Source organism: Falco biarmicus, chromosome 5 (assembly GCF_023638135.1).
Source record: "Falco biarmicus isolate bFalBia1 chromosome 5, bFalBia1.pri, whole genome shotgun sequence".
Classification (NCBI taxonomy): Eukaryota; Metazoa; Chordata; class Aves; order Falconiformes; family Falconidae; genus Falco; species Falco biarmicus.
In genome coordinates, this window is record NC_079292.1 from 38,440,871 (window position 1) to 38,466,447 (window position 25,577).

The 25,577-nt window shown below is 39.9% G+C and overlaps 2 protein-coding genes and 1 long non-coding RNA gene across 6 annotated transcripts in view; 1 reads left to right on the plus strand and 2 right to left on the minus strand.

Annotated features, from left to right (window-relative positions):
- Window positions 1–7,056, minus strand: part of MON2 (MON2 homolog, regulator of endosome-to-Golgi trafficking) — a 73,906-nt gene extending 66,850 nt beyond the window's left edge. For 2 of the 3 annotated variants that reach the window (XM_056339957.1, XM_056339956.1), the window contains exon 1: window positions 6,820–7,055. In XM_056339957.1, the coding sequence (XP_056195932.1) occupies window positions 6,820–6,930 (111 nt within the window). In that variant the 5' untranslated portion in view covers window positions 6,931–7,055. Of the gene's footprint in view, window positions 1–6,819 lie in introns of all 3 variants that reach the window. The other variant, XR_008822027.1, reaches the window with a different exon arrangement.
- Window positions 7,057–7,180: 124 nt separating this feature from the next.
- On the plus strand, window positions 7,181–11,016 carry LOC130149846 (uncharacterized). The gene is made up of 2 exons (XR_008822029.1): window positions 7,181–7,226; window positions 10,617–11,016. It is a non-coding gene; the product is annotated as an uncharacterized LOC130149846 (long non-coding RNA).
- Window positions 11,017–21,121: 10,105 nt separating this feature from the next.
- Window positions 21,122–25,577, minus strand: part of USP15 (ubiquitin specific peptidase 15) — a 70,175-nt gene continuing 65,719 nt past the window's right edge. Inside the window, exons 19-22 of one of the 2 annotated variants that reach the window (XM_056339958.1) lie at window positions 24,476–24,625; window positions 23,974–24,077; window positions 23,326–23,414; window positions 21,122–23,025 (exon numbers count right to left, since the gene is read on the minus strand). In XM_056339958.1, the coding sequence (XP_056195933.1) occupies window positions 22,840–23,025; window positions 23,326–23,414; window positions 23,974–24,077; window positions 24,476–24,625 (529 nt within the window). In that variant the 3' untranslated portion in view covers window positions 21,122–22,839. Of the gene's footprint in view, window positions 23,026–23,325; window positions 23,415–23,973; window positions 24,078–24,475; window positions 24,626–25,577 lie in introns of those variants that run through there. The other variant, XR_008822028.1, reaches the window with a different exon arrangement.

A 25,577-nucleotide genomic window follows, 5' to 3' on the forward strand; every position in this document is an offset into this window, starting at 1 on the left:
CCATGCTCTTCCGACCAGCTGCTGGAAGCCAAGGAAGCAACAGTAATGCATCTCTAGTAGCAAAGATACAACGTGTAGGTTGCAGAGTGAATCAATCCCCTGGCCACAAGATCCTCTGAATAGCTATTTGGCTCCATTGACCGTATTTCCATAACAAACCGAGCCAGCACAATTGATGAAGGGAGCTCAGACACCTGAAGTTAAGCACCTTAATCCTGCACTGAAAAGTTTACAGACACACTAAGATATGGAAAGTTTTAGTCATTTTTTTTTGTTCATTACATTGCAAGGTATTACATGGTGAAGAAATTGGGTCTACATATATGATGGGAATAATTTTTGAACACATAATATTTCTTACCAAAGACTAAAATGATGACATTAGACTTAGGATCTATAATAAATCTTGATGCTTAGAACATATTTGAATAATCACGGTCCCCTAGAAACATAATACACACTTTTAATATTCATCTGTGTACTTTCAAAATCATGTTTTGAATAAAAAACACTGTAAAATTAATGGCTTCCAAACATGAAGCCAGGAGACTGCAGTTAGTAAAGATCAGGAATTATAAAAGGAACTATAGGAAATACTAGGGCTCATTTGTTTCAAGCTACCAGCTCAGCCACAGGCTGGCAACTAAAGAATGCTATGGAATAATCTCCAGTCACATGCGCAAAACACATGCTTGAGTGCAAACTGCCTAATGATGACAATATGCATTTTACAGAGCATAGTTTCTTGATTTCAAAAGAACCTTTAAAATATTAGTTAAGTAAATACCCATCAAGGCAAACTCTACAGTATTTACATCCTTCTGAACTAATGCTGTAAAGACCTGAAAATCAACCAACTTGGTAAATTCAGTGTAGGTTAAGTTCCCTGTAGGCTATAATGTCAGAATTATTTAATCCATTTTATTCAATAAATAAAGTAGAAAACCCCAAAACTTGGTTACTACTACAGAAAATGGTCCATGTACAAAGGTTTATTCTTTGCCAGGTCCATTTGGCTCATCTTTTTACCACCGGAGTAGCATGGACACAAAGCTCTCGGAAACCATTCAATGCTAGTAATACATTAAGTGACTCAAATGCTCAAATCACAAGGCATTTTAGCGTGTTGTTCTCTTTCTCAGTCTTCTGATTTGTGTACTGCACTACATTCAACACATTTTCTGAAATATTACTACTGTATTACTGTTACAGACCAAACAGCTAACGTTCCCACATATTTTTTTAACTGCTCCTTCCAGTTGCATTATGAATCCTAATGTTCACTTCCACATTATAAACCAAAGTAATTGATCTGTATCTTTTTAACACGTTTAAGTTTTGCAATACATCCTTATATTTAGTTTCACAGAGCTACCCAATGACGTCAGAGAGGTTCCCTAAAAGCACAAGCTTCCCCCCCAAAATTTTGACATTAGCCCTAAAATGTGTTCAGGATCAGCATATCATTCCAAAATAACCCAGGGGATAAAACTGTCATGTATGTCACTCGGTGCAGACAGGAGTGGACGCCAAAGGAAGAAATGTATGAATAAAATCTGTGTTCACAGAACACAACAATCTCAGTGCAAATGCTATCTCTTGGCTCAGCTAGCCCACACCACTTCTACTGTAATTAAATAATGTAAAGTTTGCTTTATCCAGAAGTCAGTCAAATCTGGATTCTTTAACTTTTACCCAAAGAATTCTGTAAGGTTGCCTGCTTGCAAGTAGTTATTTCTAAAAGAAGGAAACTAAGACTGCAAAATTGGATTCTATTATTTTTCCTAGATACAACAACTTAATTTACAATACAGTTTCAAAAATGTATCTATATGCCAAAGGCATACACAACTCAAACAGTTAAAGAAAAGCAATGCTGCTGTTTCAAAGAAAGACCTGGAAAAGAAACAGCACAGAGATGCTATCAAAAGCTATCCTTCAGGAGTCTCAAGAGAGCACTTCAACTGACCAAAGCACTCAAAGCCAAAACTGTGCTGCTTTTCCAGGTTGAGGGAAGTTGAACCCTATTTCTTTTCCGGCCTACTATTTCAAATCACCACAGCAGCAAGCATCCTAGAACACACGGACACCTGCAACCCACTACACCACTGCTACACAGATGTCCCACAACAAGTCTAAAGCAGGCCAAGCTCATCCTGCCATGCGAGGGTGAAGTCCTTGCCCCCCTCTCCCTCTCTACCAGCACAAGCGTGCCTGTAACTGTGCAGGGAGCTGGATTAGAGTTTGTTGGTGGTTTTTTTTTTCTTCAAGCCCGTTTTGCTTTTACTGCTATTTAAAAAGTCAATAAAAAAACTGAGTCAATGTAGAGACTACAAGCCTACTAGAGAGCTGTGACTTTTGAACCAGAACTGTGTAAACAACGAGGAGTTACATACCACTGGAATTCAGGCTGAGAACTTTTTGCATATACTTATTTTCCCTTTTAACTCCATAATTTCTGCTAATTATAAATGATTTCCCCTTGTATTTCTAAGGGTTTCTTATGCAGTGAAATTACCTAACTAAATCAGACACAACTTCCAGAACAATATTTTCATTCAGTATTAAGAAACAGCAGGTAACCAACCTATTTAGCACACTGAACTATTTTCAATTCTGTCGTAAAACTAAATTCTTACTCCAGTTTACTAGAGACCACCACAGCTTCCCACACACCCAGCACAGGATATTCAAGCTCCAGTCACTAGCAGGTTAAAACAGTTTATAAAGCTCTGCATGCAAGCCACGCAATTCAGTTCAGAGTTAGAAGCATTACAATGCTCTCTAGCACAGAGCAAATCTTAGGGCCTGCAATATTAAAACAACAGAATAATGGCCAAGCAGTGTTGTTTTCTATGAGAAATGCCCAATTACTTAAGATAACATGAGCACAACTGATGCCTATACCAAAGACTGCTACATCCTCTGTAATTTCAAGCTCCAAAAGCTACTGTTTAATTTACAATTGCCCTGAGAGCTTTTATCACATCTGAGGCTAGTGTCTATTTTTCTAACTGAGAAACAGGAATAAATTGTGAAAATATGAATACATTTTTCAGCAATATTATTTGCACATCTGCCAGTATACACAGTTTTGGCATATTATACACAGATAACCACCAAATCACTCCTTGGTCATAGTATATAGCTTTCATGCTTAGTATACTTCTGTAGTCAGTGATCTGAGGAAATACCAAATAGAAAAAACACCTAGCAACAGACAGACGTGGGTCTGAAGTCTAATAGTAACTGGTATTCCCCACACCTTTCAGAAGAATAAGTCTAGCATGTTAGTTAATCCCCAATCATCAGCAACACAATTTCAAGCCCACAGATTCTTTCCGCAGCTCCCATTCTCAATGTATTAAGCCCCACCACCTAGGAAAACCATACCCTGGTACTATTTGTCACACAGAGCAAAGACAAGGTGTGGATTGCTTTAGGGCCATCCATACATTCCGTTATTTCTTAGTTAAAAGCTCTAAGGGGAAGGCAGTTTGCCACATATTTGGGTCATAGGTTTAACATTGGGAGAAACTCAGTAATTTCAGTGTTTCTTAACAGATTATCAAAAAGTCAGCAAAAAACCTCAGAATCCACTAAGTGACTTACAACTACATGATTTCCGTATAAATCTGACCTGATAAGAAAACTTTACAGACTCAGAAGTAATAGAAAAATATGAGATTAAAGTGCTTAAAAGAGTGAAGAGTTCAAGTTCCATTCCCAATAAGGGCTTAAGACCTTACTTCCACCTCCTAGCTGAGGATAAGGTCTAAATCTCACAGCCTGTGGGATCCCACAGCCAGCTGTCCCCCTTTCTGCTGCACACACACCACCACCCACCAAGAAGAAATATCCAATAAAGCTCTTCAGCTGTGTCATCCATCTGCCTGTTCAAAGAATCATTTAATATTGTTTTGGTCCGTCTGTACCTAAGAGATATGGCATTAGTTTGTAATAACATAAGCATTAGAAAGATCTTTGAAAAGTGAAAACCAAAATCCTATTTAATTAAAAAAAAAAAAGGCACCAAGCTCTATTTTTCAGATCATGCCACTTTCTATCTCCTTACAGTATGGATTAAAAAAGAATTCGCTCAAATTAATCATTTGAGCAATAAGCAGAATTGAGAACTGCACTACTACTTTTATCAGCAGCAAGCCTATCAGCTAAATTAATTTTGCAAAATTTCAACAGTATTAATATAAAAAAATTAAAAAAAACAGAATAGACAAATCATTTTAGAAAGGACTGATGAAAACAAGTACCTGTGAGCAAAATTTCAGATTATGTTAGAAATTGGAGAGATTACTAGAAGCAGTTTACCTTCATAAACTTTGGTAGGTAGGTACCTACCAAATCTAACAACTGCAATACAGCTCACAACTGTTAATTTTGGACTAGAAGTTTTTCAATAGCTTTATCACACCATGGTAAGTTTATTAAGTGACATGGAAGCATACACATCAGCTGCAAGATAAACTCATAAATTACAATGCATGTGGTAGTGATGAGGATAGTCTACTTACATTCCAAGTGAAGAAAGTGAGATTGTAAGCAGTAGGAATTAGTTTTAAAAAGCCTGTTTAAATACGGTTTAAAAAGCTGGTGCTGTTCCAAATCAGCAAGAAGCACATGCCATTCCTCTGATCGCTCTAGCTAAATCTAATCATGATCAGACCAAACACACGTGATTAATATACCCGTTTAGCAATTGAGATTTGACAGAAAAGGCCACCCATTTCCCTTAAACCAAGAACAAACCAAAACAACAAAAAAAAGGCTTCCAGAAGCAAGGAAGTAAGATCGTTTCCTGCAACTGTCTCATACATCCTATTGTAGGACTGCTTTCACCTCAGACTTCTAAGTCCACAACTCACAGCAGAATCCTTAAGCACTTTCCAGTACTATTCCGTAAACCTACCCAAACTCCAGACGATTGTGAAAAACTATAAGTGTTTTTAATGAAGTAAACTATGCAAATCATTGTCGAGGTGTAAAATGGAACAACTCATGTCATACTTACACAAGAATATGATAAACATACTGAACAAGTATCAAGAACTGCACATGCAGTAGTTAACCTTCACCATGTCAATATAATGAAGTACTACTAATAATACTAGCTTAAGAATTAAACTGCCCATCTTCTCTGTAGATCTTGAAGAAAGTAAACATTAATACAGAGGGGAAACTTGTTCAGAGACCAAACAACTTAGCCACACAGTAATACACAGGAGAAAGTGGAAGCAGCACGCCCACCTCCCTCCAAAACCCACAGATAGATTTCTGTTCAACTGACCGCAACTTTTTCTTATTTACATTTGACCACACACAATTTCTCAGTACTGATCACAACTTTCTCGTTTTTCTGTGACCACACACAATTTCCCAAAACACACCTGCATTTCTCTGCAACCTACAATCAATCGCATATAACATGCTCTGCTACAGTGTGTCACTTCATGCCTTTCAAAACAGTCAGTCATTAATAGATTCAATTAATCTGTTAAAGTGTGTGACACTTCATACCACATTAAACATGCTCACAACTAACTAGAACTAAAGTCACATTACACACGTAATTCCTTTCTTCCAAACAGGTACCAGTCTTTACCGTATTTTCCCAAGTACCTTTCTGTTTCTGCAGCTTAATCTGAGTCAATATATTAGCATTTTTTCCTCCCACTATCATGTAGACAAAACACTTTTTAAAATGGCAAGTGGCAAACTACCGATAGGAAAAAAGTTAAACTGACTGTGTAAACACACTAGAGAAACAGAGTCAAAATCTATACTTTAAATTGGACAGAAAAATTGTGGTTGCCCTTCAATTAAGTAATTCTGCCCATCAAGATTACCGAAGTCCCAGGCTGCACACGGAGTAAGCTGAGGTTTGACAAATAAAATATACAACCCTAATGGCGTGAGTTTATTAAGGAAATTTTTAAAAAGGGAGAAAAAAGTGACCTAAACTTCTCTGTCTCCCAAGCTTCCACGGTTGTAAACCATACCATTGGTAAGCCACATAACCCCCAAACCGGGGGTACGCTAGCGATCACCGGCGCCCCACCGTTAACACCGGCGGACACAGATGTGCAGCAGTAAGAGGTCACGTAGGCCGGCTCTGGAGCCGCACTTGTGAAAGCGTGTGCGTTCGTCACACGGCTCAGGCACGGACCCGACGGGAGAGCTGCGCGGCCCCAGGCGCTCCCACCGCGGCCGGCATGGCGGCCGTGCCCGACCGGGGCACTGCACGCCCCCCCACCCCCCGCAGGGGCACAGCACGGCCACCCCCCCGCAGGGGCACGGCATGGCTCCCCCGCCGGGGCTGTCCCCGCCCCGGTCCCCGGCCAGCCGCCAGCAAAACGCTGCCCGCCAGGCGCCCGCCCGCCGGTGCGCCCAAGCCCTCGGCACCGGGCCCGCCTCGGGCGAGTTTCGTGGGGAGATGCCGAGGCGGCCGAGCCAAACTTTGTCTCTCCCAGGGAGGCCGCTGCGGGGGGTAAGCGGGGCTGCCCCCGCGTTGCCCGTCAGCAGACGACCCACCTCCCCAGCCCCGCTCCCGGGGGTGAGCTAGCCCGGCCCGCGTCCCCTGTCTCAACGGCGCGTTAAAAGCAACGCACAGACAAACGCGACATGCAAAAGCCCCGTCTCGGCACGGACAGCGCTCGGCAGCCATGGAGGACGGACCCCACTGGGGGCGACACGGAGCCGGGGGCGCGGGGGCACATAACGCCGGCAGCCCCCGCTCCGGCGGGGCCCCGCGGCCAGGGAGATCCCGCCGGCGCGACACCCGCCGCCCGGCCCGGCGCTCACCTCCTTGACGGGGGGGAATTTTTTCCGGCACTCCAGGCTCAGGCCCCGCAGGTCTCCCTGCATGTTTTCCAGCAGCTTCTTCACGGCTTCAGGGCTGCTGGTCCCGGACATGGCGCCGCCGGGCCGGCCCCGAGCCGGACGCTGTTCCGAGCCGTCAGGGGCAGCGCCTCCCGCTCCGCGGCCCCAGCCGACACGTCTGCGCCCGACACCGGAACCCGTCAGCCGCGGCCCCGGCCCCTTCCCCTCCCCCGCGGGCCGCCGCGGCCCCCCCGCTCCCACAATGCCGGGCGCCGCCAGCACCGCGCGTCAGGCCGCGTCCGCACGCACGGCCCGGGGGCGGGGAGAGCGGCGGCGCCGGGCCCGAGCTGCGCCCTGACACGCTGCGGGACGGGAGCCGCGCCGGGCCGGTGCGAAGGGGCAGGAGGTGGCGCCGGGGCCCGGGCCGAGGGGAGGGCACAAACGGCGGCGTCGGTGAAGAGCGGCTGGGGTGGAGGGGGCGAGGGCCCCTGGCCCGGCCGCGGGGCGCCCGGGAGTGGTCGTTGGCAGCCACCGCCCCGCCGGGCGGCTGGGGGAGCCCCTCTCGCCGGGTTCTGCTCTGGGGGGAGAGGTCGGCGCTGAACGCGGCTTAAAAAAGCAAGAAGCGAGGTAGAGCTGTGAATCGCGAAGCTGTTGTGGTTCCTTCTGCGGGGCGGGCGGCATGTGCCCTCCGGCGCCGCTCTCCGCGGTGCGCTCCGGGCGGAGCCGGCGTCGGTGCTTCGCTGAGAGGCTTTAGATAAACACAGGCCGGGCAAAAGCCGGGGGCGGGGGGGCAGTCGGGTGCCGGGTACCTGCCTTGTCGCCGGCCGTGTGCCTCTGCAGCCCCAAAGCTTCCCACCCGGCTGTGCTTAACCCATTTCGAACGCAGGCACCCGCCCGCGAGCCCGAGCCCTTCAACCAGTGCCGCTGCCGGCGGCAGCGCTCCTGTGTGACCCGCCGCAGCAAAGGCCTCCCCGCCAGGCAGCCTGAGCGCTGCCTTCAGCATCGAGCGCTGGACGTTTCACGAGGGTTTGTGTCTCTGCAGGAATTATTTCTCCGTGTTCTGATTGCTGTAAACCCCGTACTGTGGTGGCTCCCCACCTGTAACGGAGCGTGGTTCCGTTGCCCTTCCACAAACCCAGGGAGCTGGAAAGCGTTTTTGAGCTTCTGCAGTCCTTTGCTTTTAAACTTGGGAATCTTGGGGAAAAAATCATGAAGAATCAGAGCACAGGAAATTTTTGCTGCCTTAGTATTAGTTTTATTTTAAATAAGGGCTTTGCTTCAGACTTCCCTGAAAGTCTTCAGTCTTATTCAGAGAATGCTCTAGGATTTCTTTTTGTCTTTCTGTGTGCATGTCTTGTAATGAAAAAGGGAAAAGAGCATTTCATAACTTTGAGCATCCCTCCATGTATATTGGTATTCATTTACTGTGAGATACTTTGCAAATCATATGGTAAACAGGGTCACACTGGCACAGCGTTGTTACACTGTACCTGTAGACATAAATCTTTAGGTGTGCTTTATGAGGCAAAAAGTGCAGGATTGCTTTATAAGTAATTTATTATTTTAAGACCTTTAGTTTTACATAATTTTCAAATTATTGACTGTTGACTTGACAGAACTGGATAAACGGATGTGAGTTTTTAAAACTGCATGTAGTACTGGCACAACTGAAAGGTGGTCAAACTTTTATGTGGCCTTGGACAAGGAATTAGGATTTCACCCCTGTGTTTGCAAAATCAAACCCATGATTCTGTAACATTGTTACACTTTCAAAGTGCATTGGTCTGTGTATTCTCAAAAGCTTTGATTTTTACAGGCTTACTTGAAAAAAAAAAAACCAAAAAAGCAAGACTGTTGTCTTCAGTAGAACTATTTACACGCTTAACCAATAAGCATTTTCCTCAGGATGTTCCCATTTAAGTGCTTCCGTTATGGGCTTCAATCCTGATGGCAATTCGCAGACCAGTCCAAATACCTTCATAAGAAATATGGGTGACTTGCTAGGAGAGTGAGTCAATTATTGACTATGCATAGTTATTTCTTAGGTAAGCTTTAATGATTTACTTCCTTGTTGTTGTTTGGACTTTTCCACCTATTTACTGTACATGGTGAGCTGTGGGCATATTGGTACTCTCTGAATCTACTTGTCTGCTTAAACTAAAACAATTCAAATTTCTTGTGAAATGAGGGTCAGTAGGCTGTTCCATAACACTGCCTTTCTTACAAAAAGGGAGCAAGTATTTTGGGTAGAATTTGTCCAAATGTCACATCTTGAGTTAAAGCATCCTACTGTCATTATTATTCCTGTAATCAAAATGAGGAAGATGAAGAAAACTGTCATATGACCGTATTTCCCAGTTGACAATGGTAAGATAAGTCAGAATAATTGAGATTAATCACATTTAAAACAAGAAAATTGGTATGTATTAGATGGTATCTGCATACGAATTTCCTGCAAATCTTACTGTTTTGTTTAACCAGACAAGACTACCATAAACATTGTTTGGATGGGGGGCTACTCTTACATCATGAATGCCTGATAAGTTAACTTAAATGAAAAACAGATGATGTTTTCTTTAATCAAAGCCATAGCAGTAAATTTTTCCACCCTTCCTCACAGAGTAATGCCAAATTCTGAAGTAAAAGTACTGAGGGAATAGATGATTACTGCATTTGCGTAAAATTGACATCTTGTTGCAGTATGATTTTTTTGATGGGGATTGTGTGAAAAATTGTAAAAATAATTAAGAACAGTAGTGGTAAATATTTTTAATATAAACTATTACACCTCTTAGAAATGTTTTATGTATTGTTTGTGTTGTAATTTATACTGTTTGTTTATACAAAGTGATGGTTTCTTGAGAAAAAGCAGATTATGTCATGTTAATTTTTATCCTGTTAACTTGTACTTGCTGATTATCTGTCTTATTTCAGGTGTGTAGTGACATAGAACTTGGAGCATGCTACAGGCTTTCTGTATTTGTAACAGCTTGATAGCCACCCTGCCACCTCTATTAAGTGTAACATATAAAAAAAAAATTAAAGCTGCTTCTGGCTGACGTTCCACCCTTTTCACTAATAACAGTTTGCTCAGTGCTCAGTGTTTAGATCAAGGAAGAAAAGGACTGTATGATACTCCTCTCAAGCAAAAAATATTAACATTCTTGATTTTTAATATAATTTTCTTATTACATTATAGAATCTTAGATGTATTAATGTGCCGAGATGCATGAAAAAAAAATTTACTGCAGCATTCTAATTGCCTATTACAATGCCCTGTGCTTAGCTTTCAGTCATTCACTGTTCTCTCCTCTCTGCAGATTAACAGCACCCTTTAACTATGTCAGACAAAACTGGACATTCAGTTGTAATAGTACCCAACTCACAGTACTGGAATGCAAAAATAATCTTAGGATACTGTAACAGTATATTCCAGGAAATTTAGTCTGCTTCTAAAATTGAGATTATTATGACTTTTTAGTGTCACATAATTTCTGTTTATACATTGTGACACTTTTTTAACCAAGCAGAGCACTCGTGAATTTGGTCAGACCTTCTGTAGTTCAGGATCTTAGTAAATTTGGTATAGAGTTACTTTAAATAAACAACTTGTCTATTAATTAGAAGGGGGGTTATAGGTTAAGTGCAGTCCCCTTCTTCTCTGAAGACCATTCTGTGTTTGATACTTAAATTGCATTGACTTACTTTAAAATTTGTTCTATTTTCATACTTCACTTTTTATCACTTACATTTATCATACATATATCTTTAACTACCAGCTTTGACACTCAGTCTGCTCAGCATTGCCAGCCAAATACAACAAGATGGCTCATGGGTCTGGAAATGAATCATACAAGTGATTGCAGAATGGAAAACTCAGATCAGCTGAACACAAGAATTGGGAACTATACATGTGCCTGAATCTCAGGCACATCTCTTAGTGAGAAAGATTATTTTGTGTTTGTTATAATGTATGCCTTTTGTAAATGCAGAAGATTTATTAGATAGTTCAACTGCTCTCGTTTAGCTTATTTAAACCAGCCAGGATCCTTTTAAGTGATACTGATTTGATTGTGAGTGTGACTTACTGTAGTTGCATTTCATTGCAATAGATACTATTGCATGTATTCCTAAGCCGCCTGAGTAAAAGCACTTGCCTGTCTTTTGGTATGTTTTAAATGTCTCTGTTTCATTCAAGTCACTTTTGAGTCAGAAAGTGGAGCAGCACATGTGGGCATCTCTGAGGGCACATTTTTCACTAGCAAGCTAAAAGTGCTAGTTAGCTGTTAAGCTAACTTTATACTGTGTTGCAATTATTAAATTGTCGTTTGCTTTGTTATTAAATTGTATGTAATTTTGTGATGGGCAGTGGGTGATTGAAATAATTCCCTGTAGCTTTATGGCCCTAATTACCAGCAAAAATGCTCATGAGACCTGTTGTGATTCGTTAAATTACCTGTTGGAACCAGTGTTAGTGTTCATTCCAAATGATGCGCATCAGTCCATTTGATTCAATTAAACATGGATAACATTTGGCTGTATTAATTTCAGGTGTTTAGTTCTAATTACAGTCCATCCTGATAGATGTATCCAGTTGCAGGCTTTGGATATAAGAACAGGGCTCTGTCACTGTGTTATACAGAAGCAAAACTTTCAGATTTCACTGTGGGGACGAATGGTTTCATGCTGATGGGAAGAATCATGGCTTTTCTTCTGAGTTCCCTTTACTAACACTCCTGTATACTTTTGTAACTGATACGAATCTATACATAGGAACAGTACTAAACAAACTTTGGGATATGAAATATCAATTGTGTGGTCAAGTAAAGGTGTTCGCAGACATCTCTGGTTGGGTTTTGTACTGCAGAGTTAAGAATCGTGATGGAAAAAAAATGCCTCATAGCAGATTGAACATAGGCATTGATATCAAAAGGGAAGTTAAATTTTAAATTAGAGAGAGAGATGGATTAATAACAAATACTTGTAGTCTTTGATAAAAACCTATCCATTGTATTGGTCTGTGTAAGCACAAAGAAGCCCTACACACATACTTTACTATGTGAATGCTTCAAAAGCTCTTTAAATTGTGGACACAAGAAATGGGGCAAGAGAGTGTTTCTGTTGTGGCCACAAATGGGTTAAAAGCAGAAGTAATAATCTTCCCGCTAGTACCTGGCATTCTGTTTTGGTTTTGTTTTGATTTTTTACAGAATAGAAGTGAAGCCCTTGTTCCTTTAGGATGTGGCTGTATGAGGAAGTTAGACCTACCAGCAGACTGAAAAATACTTTTTTTCCTGCATGAACTCCCTGTAAATTTAGCCTGTGTTCCTTTCTGTGTAGGTGTGAGCATATATGTACATATTAGTAAACATTTTGTTTGTATATTTGCAGTTAATACACATTTTATTTTGTTTAGTCAACTAAGAAAAGCAGTCCCTGCTGCTGCCTGTTGGTGAATCATCCTCTTTGTCAGTAGCAGACTATCAGTAATTATGTCACAATATCTTTAAGGACACAGACAAAAACGTGAAGTAGCAATGCCCAAAATGTCAGACCTATGACACGCATTAGATACCCCACGGTGATTGCCTGTGGGGTTACAGAACGAACACTTCAGGGCCTACACACCCTTGGATGCATGGCTCTTGTGTAACCAGCCAACAAAAGCGTTTTCCCAATTTTTCCTCCTTGAATGTTGTCCAAACAGATTCTCGAAGCAGGGAGGGTTGTTTTGCATTGCCCTTTAGAGTTCTGGTAATTGAATCAGATGAAGCTGTTAATGTCTTTTCTGAGACTGAACTGCTGTCTGCTGCCTGAATTAATACGTTGCTGTCTTAGAGTTAACAGTGTAGCAACAGGCGAACAGGTACATGATATCACAAAATCTCACCAGCAGCTCCCATACCCTTCATACTTACAACTGAGCGTGAGTCAGGACAGATTAAATAACTTTTCCAGCTCACACAGGAAGTATGTGGCTGGCCAGGGAAACAAACCTTGCTCTGTGCGTTACACTGAATCTGTCTTTCGGTCCCTCGCATAATAAGTGGTATTTATTAGATAATGGTATTTATTATCTATTCAGGGAGCACCCGTGATTTTTTCCCTGCATGGCATGTAATGCAGTCCATTCATGGTACCTTTTTTTCCTGCAACGCAGTCCACTCATGGTACCTTTTTTTCCTGCCAAGTGTAAAAAATACACACACACACAAAAAAAAAGAAACTGTGATGGAGATTTTACTTGACAGTTGTTTACACTGAAAAACCTCGTGCTGACCATCCCTGCTACCACCTTAATAATTAGCCATGTGAGGTCATGGTCAGCAGATAAAGAATCTTCAGTGATGCTGCACTTCTGATCAGACTTTACTGCGGTCTTCATGTCCATTATTAGTAATTTTCATTTAGAAATAAAGGCATAGATGTGTTGAAGCAAAATAATTGTGGTTCTAGGCAGTGTTATTTGATCCAGAGCTCTTGCAGCGGACAGTGGATTCAGCTGCACTCTCGGGAGTCTTCCTGCGTTACCTTGTTCTGACTGCAGGATGTGTAATGCAAAAATGCCTGTCAAGAATGTCAGACATAGGCATTGCGCTGCAGTCTGTTTATTTTGCCACTTTCTCACCTATTTGCCAAAAACCTCCCTACATCTTTTTAGTCGTTTCTTTTTTATCTCTTCTTCAGCTTGTATGAACATTATGGATGTTGTTCCAGACACTTAGTAACCTACAGACAGTCTGCTAATCACAAAGCAACACCAGAGGGGAGAAGGGTTTCCCCCTGTGTAAAAATAATTCTTTTTGGCTGCTGCATCAGGGAGGAGAAGGCAATGGATGCTTTCTCCAGGCTCTAGTGAGTCCTTTAGGATGATCATTTCAGATTGCAGACCTGGGGCTGCTGAGTGATACCATTACTACAGGAGAGTTTTGATCTGCTGAATGGATGTTAGGTCCTTTGTGTTAGGGGTGGCCTCTGTCTGCATAGCCAGCATTGCAGTCATATCTATAAAATGCAGAAAATAATTATAAAAATAGATACACTCGCTATACTCACATAAGTAGCATGGAGGCCAGTGCACTACATAGGTATTCTTTTCTCAGTGCCATGACCACACTGCCGGCATGACCATCTTAATGTGTAGCTAACTCAGACCAGCCTAGAAAAGACTCAGTATGGACATGTACTTCTGAGAGCCTCCACAACTGTTCACAAAGATAACTGAAGTATGGCCACTGTTAATTTACAGGCAGTTCTTTCTGTAAACCGTAAGGATTAGAGATTTCTTATAGAAGAGATCCTGATGGAGAACTTTCTGGTATAGAGGCCTTGATTTACCTTCTATGTTGCACTCATCTTTGTTGCTTTATGAAGATGATAGACCTCTTATTTCATTCAGAGGACTCTGCTGTCGACATAAATATTTGTATGGCTGTATGTGTGGCTGTGTTTGTAAGCAGCAGCCTGAAAGAAATACTCTGGTTGAGTAAAAACAGATAAACAGAATGAACATACTTCTTGAGGAATTTGGAAGACAGCCAAAGAAATCCAATCGTCAAGAGCCAAATGCTTTCCTTTGTAGCAGAACAGCTATGCAGATCACCTCCACGCATGAGGATGTATTCCCAATAACACAGGGTTATACCATCATATGCATCTACGTCCTGGGTCATGTGCAAGCAGATACCTCCATATCCAAGGATGCATACATGTTGTAATTTCATAGTCAATACTGGTATTTTGACAGCATTTCTAGAAATTATATTCAGTATTTCACAAATGGGGAACCCCTTTCTGGAAGCTACTGTCAGGGCATCAGTGGATGAGCTTGTCTGTCTCCTCATGCTGGTGCATGGATGCACTCACTCTTGGCTGACCACTGGCTGGATGTGTAGGAAATTCCAGGTCTGAACACTTGCCGTTCCAGCTGAGAGCCAAGCCCTTGAGCTACTGAATGGATCATTAAATGGGATGTGAAACTTGTTCAGCCAGTCTGAGCCCTTATTTCCCTTTGGCAGCATGGTCATCAGTAGATTCCTATGGGTGTTTATTTCTAGGGGCCTTACTTCCCTGTTCCAGTCATAACTAACACAATCATGCCATGACCTACGAAGATTTGATAGACTAATTATAAAATTAGAAGTTAACATGTACTAAGTATTGACAAATTCTTTATGAAATGGCTGTGCTCCTGACTAGCTCAGCCACACTTCAGTTTGGGGGATACACGTCTGGTGGGCTTGCAAGTCTTATTTTGTTGGAGAGATCATAGGAAGGCAGGACCAGCCTTACTGACAGCTACAAGAGGGTTTCAAAGAACTTGACACTTCATTCTTTTTCTCCTTCAGGATATTTGGAGCCTTCCTTTGTAAACCTGTTCCTCAAAATTATTAACACAGTTCCTGCTTTCAAGACATTATCCAATACTTGGACACATAAACTGCAGTCTTCTAGATAATGACTAGGTAAGGACTCGTCAAAAAATAATATGTCACTCCTATTACTGTCTTATTTCAAAATGTCCTCATAATGTACTACAATCACCTCTAGCTTATTTCCTTTCTACTGCTTTTCTGCATCTTTCACTAAGAAGTTAAGCCCATTGCTAGGCCAAATTACTTTTTTTTTTTTCTTTCCCTACAAGGCAACCCAAAGATTATAATTCTCAGTCACCTGTTAGTGATTTTTGGCAGTATTTGCTTTTTTTTTAAATCATAGTACCCTGATTTTTTTTAGAATGTATTTGAAATCCTTTACCACCTCCTTATGGGTATCCTACAGCTACTTTCTCATTACATTCATCTTTTCTATTAATGCAGTATAGCCTTTTCCATACTCCTGCCCTTGTCTTAGCTGTGATTCATCGTTTTCACATACATTCACAGTTCTGCATAATTTCTTCCTCTTTGTCATGAGTTTTTTGCTTTTGTTTCCTACTGGTGTAGTCACATTGGATTACTTGATATGTTTGTTATGGAATGGAATATGGAAATTTAAATCTTAAAACTGGTTTGTTTCCTTTTATTTTTAACTGTACATTTGTTTACAAAAATTTTGGGATTTATATTGGTTAAATAAATTAAGTTGTTATATCTATGTGGGCTTTTTATTTCAAGGAAAGAATACCATGTCTGTCAAATTTAATAATGTTGTCAAATGCTACTAGGAAGATGGGGATGTTATATTCCATCACACTTGATATTAAAGGAGTGATTTATGTCATAAAAATAAGATTTCTAAATTAGAATTTCAGACTGAGCACAATGTTAACCAAACAGAAATCCAAAGATTAGAAAGAGAGGATAACCAAATGCTTCCCATAGCAAGTAGTTATACAACCTTTTATGATTTATCTCTTAATCTTTGCCACCTTATCTGAAAAATATTACAGAAATATCTAAGGTTACATTTCATGAAGACAACTTTTAAGGCATTATTTCCTATACCAAAAATCAACACATACATCTCATTTCCTCCAGCTGTGTAAAAATAAGTTAGTTCAACAATTCAGGATATTTTATTTAGAAAGTTCTATTGTCTCTGTCCCATAAGTTGATTGTGATTATTGTGTATTATAGGCATCAGCAATCTGAATATTTTTAATATGTTTGATCAAAACATTTCCACTGACTTCATTGCCCAACTGTAGTTTGTTAATCTAAAATGTTCATAACATTTTTTTAGTTAAGAATTTGGAAACAAAAAAATTTTTAGTATATGAATGATTTTCTTTTACAGTAATCCCCAAAATGTCCACATGGTGCAGAGGCCAAAAACTCACAGGTAGCAGAGTATTTTTTCTCTGTAAAAAATGTGAAAATGTAAAAGATGTGAAAATCAAACTGCCATTGTCAGCAGTCCTAGTACGCTTTTTAAAAATGTCTGAATCTAGGTCTCAGCTCTAGAAGTTGTATTTAGGATCCATGTCATACCTGGCAATTATTCAGGACGTCAGTCTCACCAAATAAATAGGTTATTTAGACACTGCATTTAATTCAATGAGCAGCTATTACATAATGCATAATTAGTCAACATGACTAAGGTGTTTTGATTTGGCAAATACTATAGAGTAGCAATACTGTGTAACTTTTATTGACCCGTTCACTTGCAGCTGCATTATATTAGAGTTTATGGAAGCTGCTGTTTCCCCATTGGAATGGGGGAAGCAGAACTCAAATAGAATCCAAATACCTTTTCCTCTTACTCAGCAAATTGCCCAAGGAAATGAGTCCTATATGAGCAATCTTAAACTTTGTGTATCATATGACTGAGAAACATACTAGTGAGTTGGCAGAAGGGGTATTCTTCATATTTGCTTTGAATAGGTATAGATAATACAGAGTTAATAATTACCATCCCTGCGCTTTGCAGACTTCTCAGCTGAGACACACATTTACGCAACACCCCACAGCGCAGTATGTATTTCATAACATTAACAGATATCAAAACCAAGCATAGCTCATCTGAATTCTTTCCAGACACCTTTCGCTGTCTTTTGGAAAATGCCTTTGTGCCCCTAGAGCCAGCTGCAGACCTCGTTCCAGCCGTACGATGTGTGGGTTTTGATTTTTGTTTTTGAGGAAGCATGCATTTTTCAACAGGGGCATGTCTGAACCCGTTGTTGTGCTTTAACAGAAACTGTCATGCAAATATCGTCAGGGATGCTCTTCCAGCATTGCAAAGAAGGAAAAGGGAGATGCGTATTTCAGTTTAGGTGGTAACCAGGGGGAAGAGTTACTTTGAAGAAATGACAATAAATCAAAGGGGTTGTTCAGATGGGATTTGGAGCAGCTCCATGAGTTTAATTTGTTAGTAGCAATGGTACAGGAAGGGAAGAAAAATCATATGTATTGCTACCCTGAAACCTATGTTAATGAATTCTTAAAGCACTGGTGAGCGAAGGCGGCCTTCCCTCAAACCCCACTGAGCTCACAGCAAACTACCCACAGATTCAGGCCTCCGTTCAAAACTTTGAAGTGATTTTTAAGTGGTGCCATTAGGTCTGAAGAGAGAAAAGCATTTCTCTGAAAAAAGAAGGGTTTTTACAGATTCGCAGATCTCAAAGCTGAGTCGGGTGGCTCAGACCAAGCCTCCACCCCAGCAGGGGAAGGGCCCTGGTGTGCCCAGGCCACCTCCCTCCCCAGCCCAGGGAGGGCACCCCCCCAGCACCCACCGCTTACCTCCGGTGGTTGTTCCACTGGCATCTTTATTCTGCTTCTTAAAAAGTAATTGCACAAAAGACTCCCACACTTACCTCTATTTTCAGATTGTCTGGTTTCAATTTGAACCATTAGTTCTTTGAACGTTTCTCCCCACTGCAGTACCCCCTGCATACAGCCACTCCCACCCCCCCAGTATCACACAGAAATCGAGGCACTTCTGAGAAAACAATTCTTTGTATCAATTACTGCAAATTTATTTACTCAGGGGTTTGAATATTTTTTTTCTGTAACGTCTCCCAGGTTACAGTCTGACCTTTTAAAAGGTAGTAACTCAGATGGTGTGTTTTCCCAGGATCCTTACCACAGCCCTCAAAGATTAAGTCGACTTATTTCTGCTTACGTATCCAAGGCGGGGGGGGGGGGGGGGGGGGGGGGGCAGTATCTTAGGCCACTGTTTCACATCGGGAGCTCACGCTGAATCGCCACCAGGGCTGAACAGGTTTTAGGGGTACTTACTACTTTCTGCTTTCTGTAGAAATGATTTAGTATTTTACACACTGAGTAAAAACATTAATTTAAGACCAAGTGCCACCAACTTCTCCAGTCATGCCCCTATTCCACAATGATTTCCTAATGGAAACTGTTTTGAGATTGTTGGTCTGTTTCTAAACTTTGTATTGGGTGATACCGCGTAACACTCATGTTTTGATGAAAGTAATGTGATACTTGAAGCAATACTAAAGTACCAAGCAGTTAAATAATTCTAGTTTATCAACTGTTTTTCAGTCACTGCCCCCCGCCCCCGGTAACTAAACTTACTTTTCATAAAACCATACTGACTGATGCGAATGCTTTATCATCTGAATCTGGTATCAGCTTTTGCATTATTTGGCTGTTAATGCTATACAGCATATAGTAACCCAGTTCATTAACTAGGGAATGTGATAAATTGGTCATAGATGCGGCACATTTCGACTCTTCTGAGGCTTCCATGCTGTTCCAAGGTTTAATTTTTTTTCGGTAAGACATGTCTCCCTGCCTGCCCCAGGAACACACAGTGCCAGTAAAGCATGCAATGTTGAAACTAAGAAAGAGGAACTGTTTTCACTGTTTACCCCTCAAGGAAAAAGAACTAAAAAAATCTGCAGAGAGCAGTTTGCCTGCAGACTAAGAATATGCTTATTCTATCAGATTGAGCTTTCATAGTGTTTCACTACCTTTATAGTGATTATCTTTGTCAAAATAACTTGTACTTGGAAACAATGAGAAACCATACACTGAAATTACAGTCTGACATCAAAGAAGGTGGCATAACTTTAAGAAAACTGGTGGGTTTGCCAATTAGTCTTTTTGCCTGCTGTCCTGACTTCCCTCCATAAAGATTTTAAAACACTTAAAAAATACACTGCGCTCCATAAACACAGCGCTAACTTACTGGGAAAGCTAGAAGGGGTTGCGGCCTTCTCAGTAGCAGCTAGTTGTAGATGCAGGAGATGTTTCTACATCATCTGGCAGGGTAATATCTGACAACTTTTCTTTTCTGTCATCTCAAGTGTAAGTTGCGAACTTCACTTCAGAATGCCAGGAAGGCTGGACTTTAATTAAAGTGGATGGTAGACAAGGTCAGTGAATTGATCTCCACTGAAACATCCAGAACACTGTCTGAAACAAAGTTAAACAAGAGGTCCTGGGCAGTATCCTTCCCACCCAGTCAGACTTCAAGTCATGGACCGCTGTTACAAAATCTGTGGAGTAACTGCAAGCTACAAGCTGTCTTCTGCCTCCTACTCCATTTTGTTTCTGTGACTCTCACATTAACAAGGTTAACTGTATCTTATCAGCTTAAACCCCAAAATAATATTTATAGCCATCAGAAAGCTTGCTGTCATTGTAACTGAAAAAAAGAAGGCATATTGTATATTTTTATCAGAGATTATTCATAAAGACGTTAGGACCCTCCTTCTTATCCATATAAGTGATTAGCTGAATGACAACAACTTTTGATATGACACCGTAAAGAATAATAAGCTTCCTATATTTTTAATTTTAAGCATGCCCACACTGGATGAATTACCATACCTTAAGTGTGAATACTTGATAATTTTATGAAATTCACAACTTGGCTGAATTCCTAGACACCTCTGAGACAGTCACACAGAAATGTTACTGATTTTTACATCTGATTAGGAAGCTGGTTACACAAACTTGGTATGTGTAATCTTGGAAGACAAATTAGCAGTAACAACAAAAAAATTAGAATCTATGTATTTTTTTCCTAACTAAATGTTACTTTGATCAATACCCTTTTAAACTCTTATCTGGATGATCCAGCCATTAGTAGGTAAGTACATTCCTTCAAATGTAAGATCCTATGTATGTATATACATATCTGCATTTTCAAAAGCAGAATGAAATGCATTAGGAGACCAAGTTACTAGGTATCAAAGCTCCAATCACAAACTCCAAAGTGAGACTTTGGTAAGTCAAAGCAGATCCTTTGGTCCTTCGTGATTTTCCCAAGCAAGTTCTAGGCTAACAGGACGTGGGAAAACCAGTGGGAGTTATGAATGCAGGGGGGCTCTTTGTGCTATTCAAAGAGATGATCGCTTCTCTAGGATTACTTCCTCTACTCCACAGATAAATCTCACCTCTCAAGTGCTCTGACTAAAACAAGCAAGTTAAACTCACAAGCTATTTAGCACATAGCTTTGTATTGGGTTACTGTATTCCACACCTAAATACCAGGTTTTAAAAACAAAAGCTTGCATCATTTACCCTCCACCTTATTGGTTTGTCTCACCTTAAATATATTATCTCATTTCACCAACCATCTCAGAGTTAGTATCCTTCTGTTTGATTAATTATTGTTACAGTATTACTTCTAAAAAACAAGTAATAATGTTTACGACAATAAACATTGTGGCCTTATAAATGTTTTTAGAGCCAGACAATGACATGGGAGAACCTCTTTTGTATATACTTTCTTCTGGAAATACTATTAATCTTCTTCTGTGTTGGTCAATAAATAGCCATTTTGTAACCAATAATGTGAGTCTTAGCCAAAGACTACTCATTACACAAGCACTGTGGGAAAAGAACTTGTAAGAAAATGGAAGACTAAGTAAGGCCTTGAATAGCTTTATTGAAATCTGTATAAATAAACATGCGCATTTCAAATGTAAACCCAAGTGAACTCAAGTGCAGACAAAATTTTAACCTCTGTCATGCAGGAGGTTAGTTTACATTTAAAAAAAAAACCTCAAAGCAGCTTTAAAATACCAGGATGAAACACCAGTTTTAATATCAAGGTATAAAGCAAAGCCATGTCCAACATACCTCATTTATATCCTGGTCAAATGCAATTTTTTAAACTTTTTAATGCTAACATAAATAAATAATTTACCAAAATGTGCACTCACAGAGTGAACTTTTATTTACAATACACAATTTATAACCTATTGTATTTGATTAGTTCAAGTGAAGAACATCATACTTTTTGCTTTTTTCTTCTTTTTAAATTATTTGTTTGAACAGTGGGACACAAAGCAGTTCTCCAGGTAGTAGATATGTGAAGTGTGCCCCCACACTGAAGAGCCCCTCTCAAAGGCAGTATTGTATACAAATCAACAATACATTCTTCCAACTAGATCAAAGGGAAAGCAGCAAATTAAAAAATGTTTCAAACTGTCACACTTGTTTTGGCATCCTGGACCCCTGAACACAGTTAACTAAAATCCAATTAAAAGTTTATATGCCTTATATACTGTACAGGTTCTGACTTGAACATGCAAATGCCAATTCTCTTATAATGAGTTACCTTTTCAGATATGCTGTAAGGCTATGGTGAATTCCATCAGGAACACACAAAGAAAATTAACAGGCCTACCTTTAAAGTTATTTAGTTCATTAACAATTTAAAGGCAGGTTATATTGAAAAAATTCTCATCTAAGCCTGATATACAGTCATTACTATGGATACAGAATACTATTAACTCTGACCCTATTACAGAGTAGTTTGCAAGCTGTCAAACTACAAAAACTGGGGAAGAGAGAACTTACAGCACAATTTTAAATTTTGGACTGACACCAGATTAAAATTATGCATGTCTTATAAGCAAGATAACAGGATTTACGTCTGCAGAGTAGATTCCAACAAGCAACAAAGGATACTTACATTTAATTGAAAAACTTTTTGTTAATGCAGCATGAAATCCAGAACCTGTTCCACAGCAGCAGCAAGATGAACATAATATTCTGGATGCTCAACTAGATCACAAAAGGTTAAAACACCTTTTCAAGCTATTTCTTCTATTGTGACCGAATTTAAAAAAAAAATAAAAATTAGGGAGAAACAAATATTTGCTGTTTCAAGAAGACTACTGCTTATATATTTATGACATTTTTACTTGTAGTCTGTGTGACAGCCTAAAGAATAAGTATATATTCATCCAGAAACTAGACTTGGCAGTAGTATTCTTGCAGTACTAAGAAAATAAATGTCAGAAGTCCACAGATTTAACATTTTAGTTATTAACTCACATCTAAAACAAAAGAAAACATAATCCATCAGAACAGCAGCAGAAAACTTAAAAGGGGTTTATTTGTGACTTCCTATATATAGCTTGTGAATACAAGACTGTAAATGCATTAGAGACAATTTCTGTTTAAGTTTTTATTGTTTCACTTCAAGTACTGCACATGTTAAAATGTAATAAAGATTTACATTCTGTTATCTGAAACTCCCCTTCTCAGATTTTTATTCTTAATTTGGTGGGCAATTTCACTCTTCCAATAGGTATCCCCAGTGAGAAAGTCTCTTCTATGGCTTCTAGTTCTTCCATTAGTTAGTGTGCATACAATTTTCATTTTCTATATCATTATCATTTTCATTGCTATCTTCATCACTTTCTAGTGGGATGCCTGTGGCAGCTGAAGCACCTTGTTTAGTTTCCCGGTCAAGAGGGAAAAAGCCAGTTCCACTGATTGTGTCCTGTCTCTGGTAGAAGAGCACATACGCTGCTTTGGACTGTAAAAGAGAAGTATAATATGCTCCTGAGGCTCCAGACAAAAATTTACAATTCAAGTTATCAATTTTCTTTTTTTCTGCCAAGTCTACAAGGTAAAATTACAAAGGAACCCAAAGCTTCCATGTAAGTTACTTTTGCATGTTGGAGCAAACTATTTTTATTTTGTACTGTCCTTTGAAAGAACACGAACTACTACCTACAAATTTACTGCCAGGTTCATGATTTACTCCTTGTTTTTATTCCCTTAGGAATAAAACATCATCAACAGTCCCAATTTTAGAAACACAGAAGGTACTTGCCACTATTTGGTCCTCACATCCACTGGACACACTACTGTCATCAAAGTAGTACCATATTCCATCATCCTTATTTTTTGCAAAAGCAGTATCTAGGACAAAAAGGTACAATGTCTAAGGACTCTGTATCTTCACAGCTTGATAATCAGTTGCTAGTATGTTACTGTGAAACACTTGGTATTTAACTAACTAAAACTTATTATCAATATTAGACTCATACTTTCACACTTCTTTTAAAGCAAAGAACACTTAACTAATAACGTTCCACTTCTGATGCGAATGTATAGTGAGAAAGGTCAAAATAAATCCCTCAGTGACTTTTTCATTTTTCTCTTTTTGAAGGAGATGCACAATGTACAAAAATACAGACAAGTAAGACAAAATCAGTTGTAAGAGTACAGTAGCTCTTACATTTTATCTTTTCACAATATGCATAGCTCGAAGTATAAAAGAACCTACAGTTATCCATGACAGCTCAATTCATATAGATTTTTCTGTTAGAATATTTGTGAAAACATTTCAAGGTAATGAAAAAAAATTGTCCCTCAACCATTAATGATTGCCAGTGATTCAAAGTGATCAGTACTTAAATCAAAATAAACAGGGAAAGAAAGCTAACATATAAAATGATGATATTTGAAATCAACTTACAATGCCCTCCTCCCATTCCTCCATAGTGGTTGGAGACAGCAATCAAGTTGTAGCGGCAAGGCCCTGCATTGGGATTAATAAGGAACTCTGACATGTCCAAGTCACTGTTTAAAAAAAAACCACAAAAAACGAAACACAAAAAAACAACCAAAGGAAGGTTACGTTAATAATATTTTTAACCATTTTACATTTTGGTTGTCTTCGAACCCTTTAACTTTATATTCCTCACAGAAAACACATGTACCAGACTACACTGACAGTGCATCTCTTTCACTCTGTGAGGAGTGGAACACGAACCAGTAATGTTAACCAAAAGTATTCATAGAGTTCTTCCATAATTTTTCCAAGTTCATACTTTTCACCTACAAGCACTTTGTCATCAGTGTTTACTGGATCCACACATGGAAGCTGAAAGCAAACATTTCACATAATTGACAGATTAGACTTGCCCTAGTCATGCTAACTTTTACACTTCTAGCACCAAAATGTTTAGGTTTCTTACTTTATTGGAAAGTCAACCAATGTATCCAACTTGTCTCTCATGTATCTGCTATAGGAAAAGCGCTTTAGATGAACTACCAGTACAGGGGGCAGTGACCATAAGTCTAACTTCTTGGTAGCTTGCTGATGTTCTTTACAGTTTGGACAATACCTAAAAGGAAAAAAAAATATTAATTAATTGCAGTCCGTATGTATGTTAAAATACATTACCATAGAGAAAGCCTGTAACATGGGAGGAACTGAATGAGCAAGAGCTGAAACACACACGTTCCGCCTTCTGTTACTAGTGCCATTGATATTCCTTCCAGTTTAAAATGTGAGGTGCTAGCGTGCAAGCATGCTCACAGTGAAGCCTACAGCATTTTAAACACAGAAGTAGCACCCTTTAGTACAGGACTCATCTCCTACAGTAGTCCCTGTATCTTTAGTCAAAACACAGCTTTCTCTTACAAAAAAAAGATGGTTATGAAAATACTTCAGGAAAACTAACTATATGAAAAACCATAAATAACAGACAACTGTGGTTCTTCCAAATTTCAATTTCCAAGTTCATCCACCTCCTACCCCATCCCACCTACCACTAAAGCCAGGTAACAGTGACTACTGGAACCTGAAAAACTCCGTAATAAAAAAGTTTGCCTCCTTAGTAGGCAAGTACAAAACAGGCAGTGACTTCTAAAATCCTGTTCCCTGCAATGCATACTTGAACCTTTCAAGAACTAAGGCTCAGGGAGGAAGGTAAATAAGAACAATGCATGGAAGCAACTCTTCTGTGAAGTGGTCTATGCATATTCTGCATCTTGGTATCTAACAAGCAAAGATCTAGGGAAAAAAAAAAAAGAGAAGAAAAAAGCCTGCACAAGTGTCTTTACATAGCAACATCAGATAAAGACAAGAAATTAGGAGAACTGTAAGGGCTGGCTGTAATTGAAGAATAGTTTTTTCAGTTGGCTTAGAATATCTGGAATACAAATAGCGCTGGACTAGAGTTGATGAGGTCTTGTAGATTAGACCTGTGAAGACCTGACAAATGAAGAAAGAATGTGATTAGTGACCTATGGTGAGATGTATCTAGTAGCAACTGCTTGACTTCAGCGGTAGCT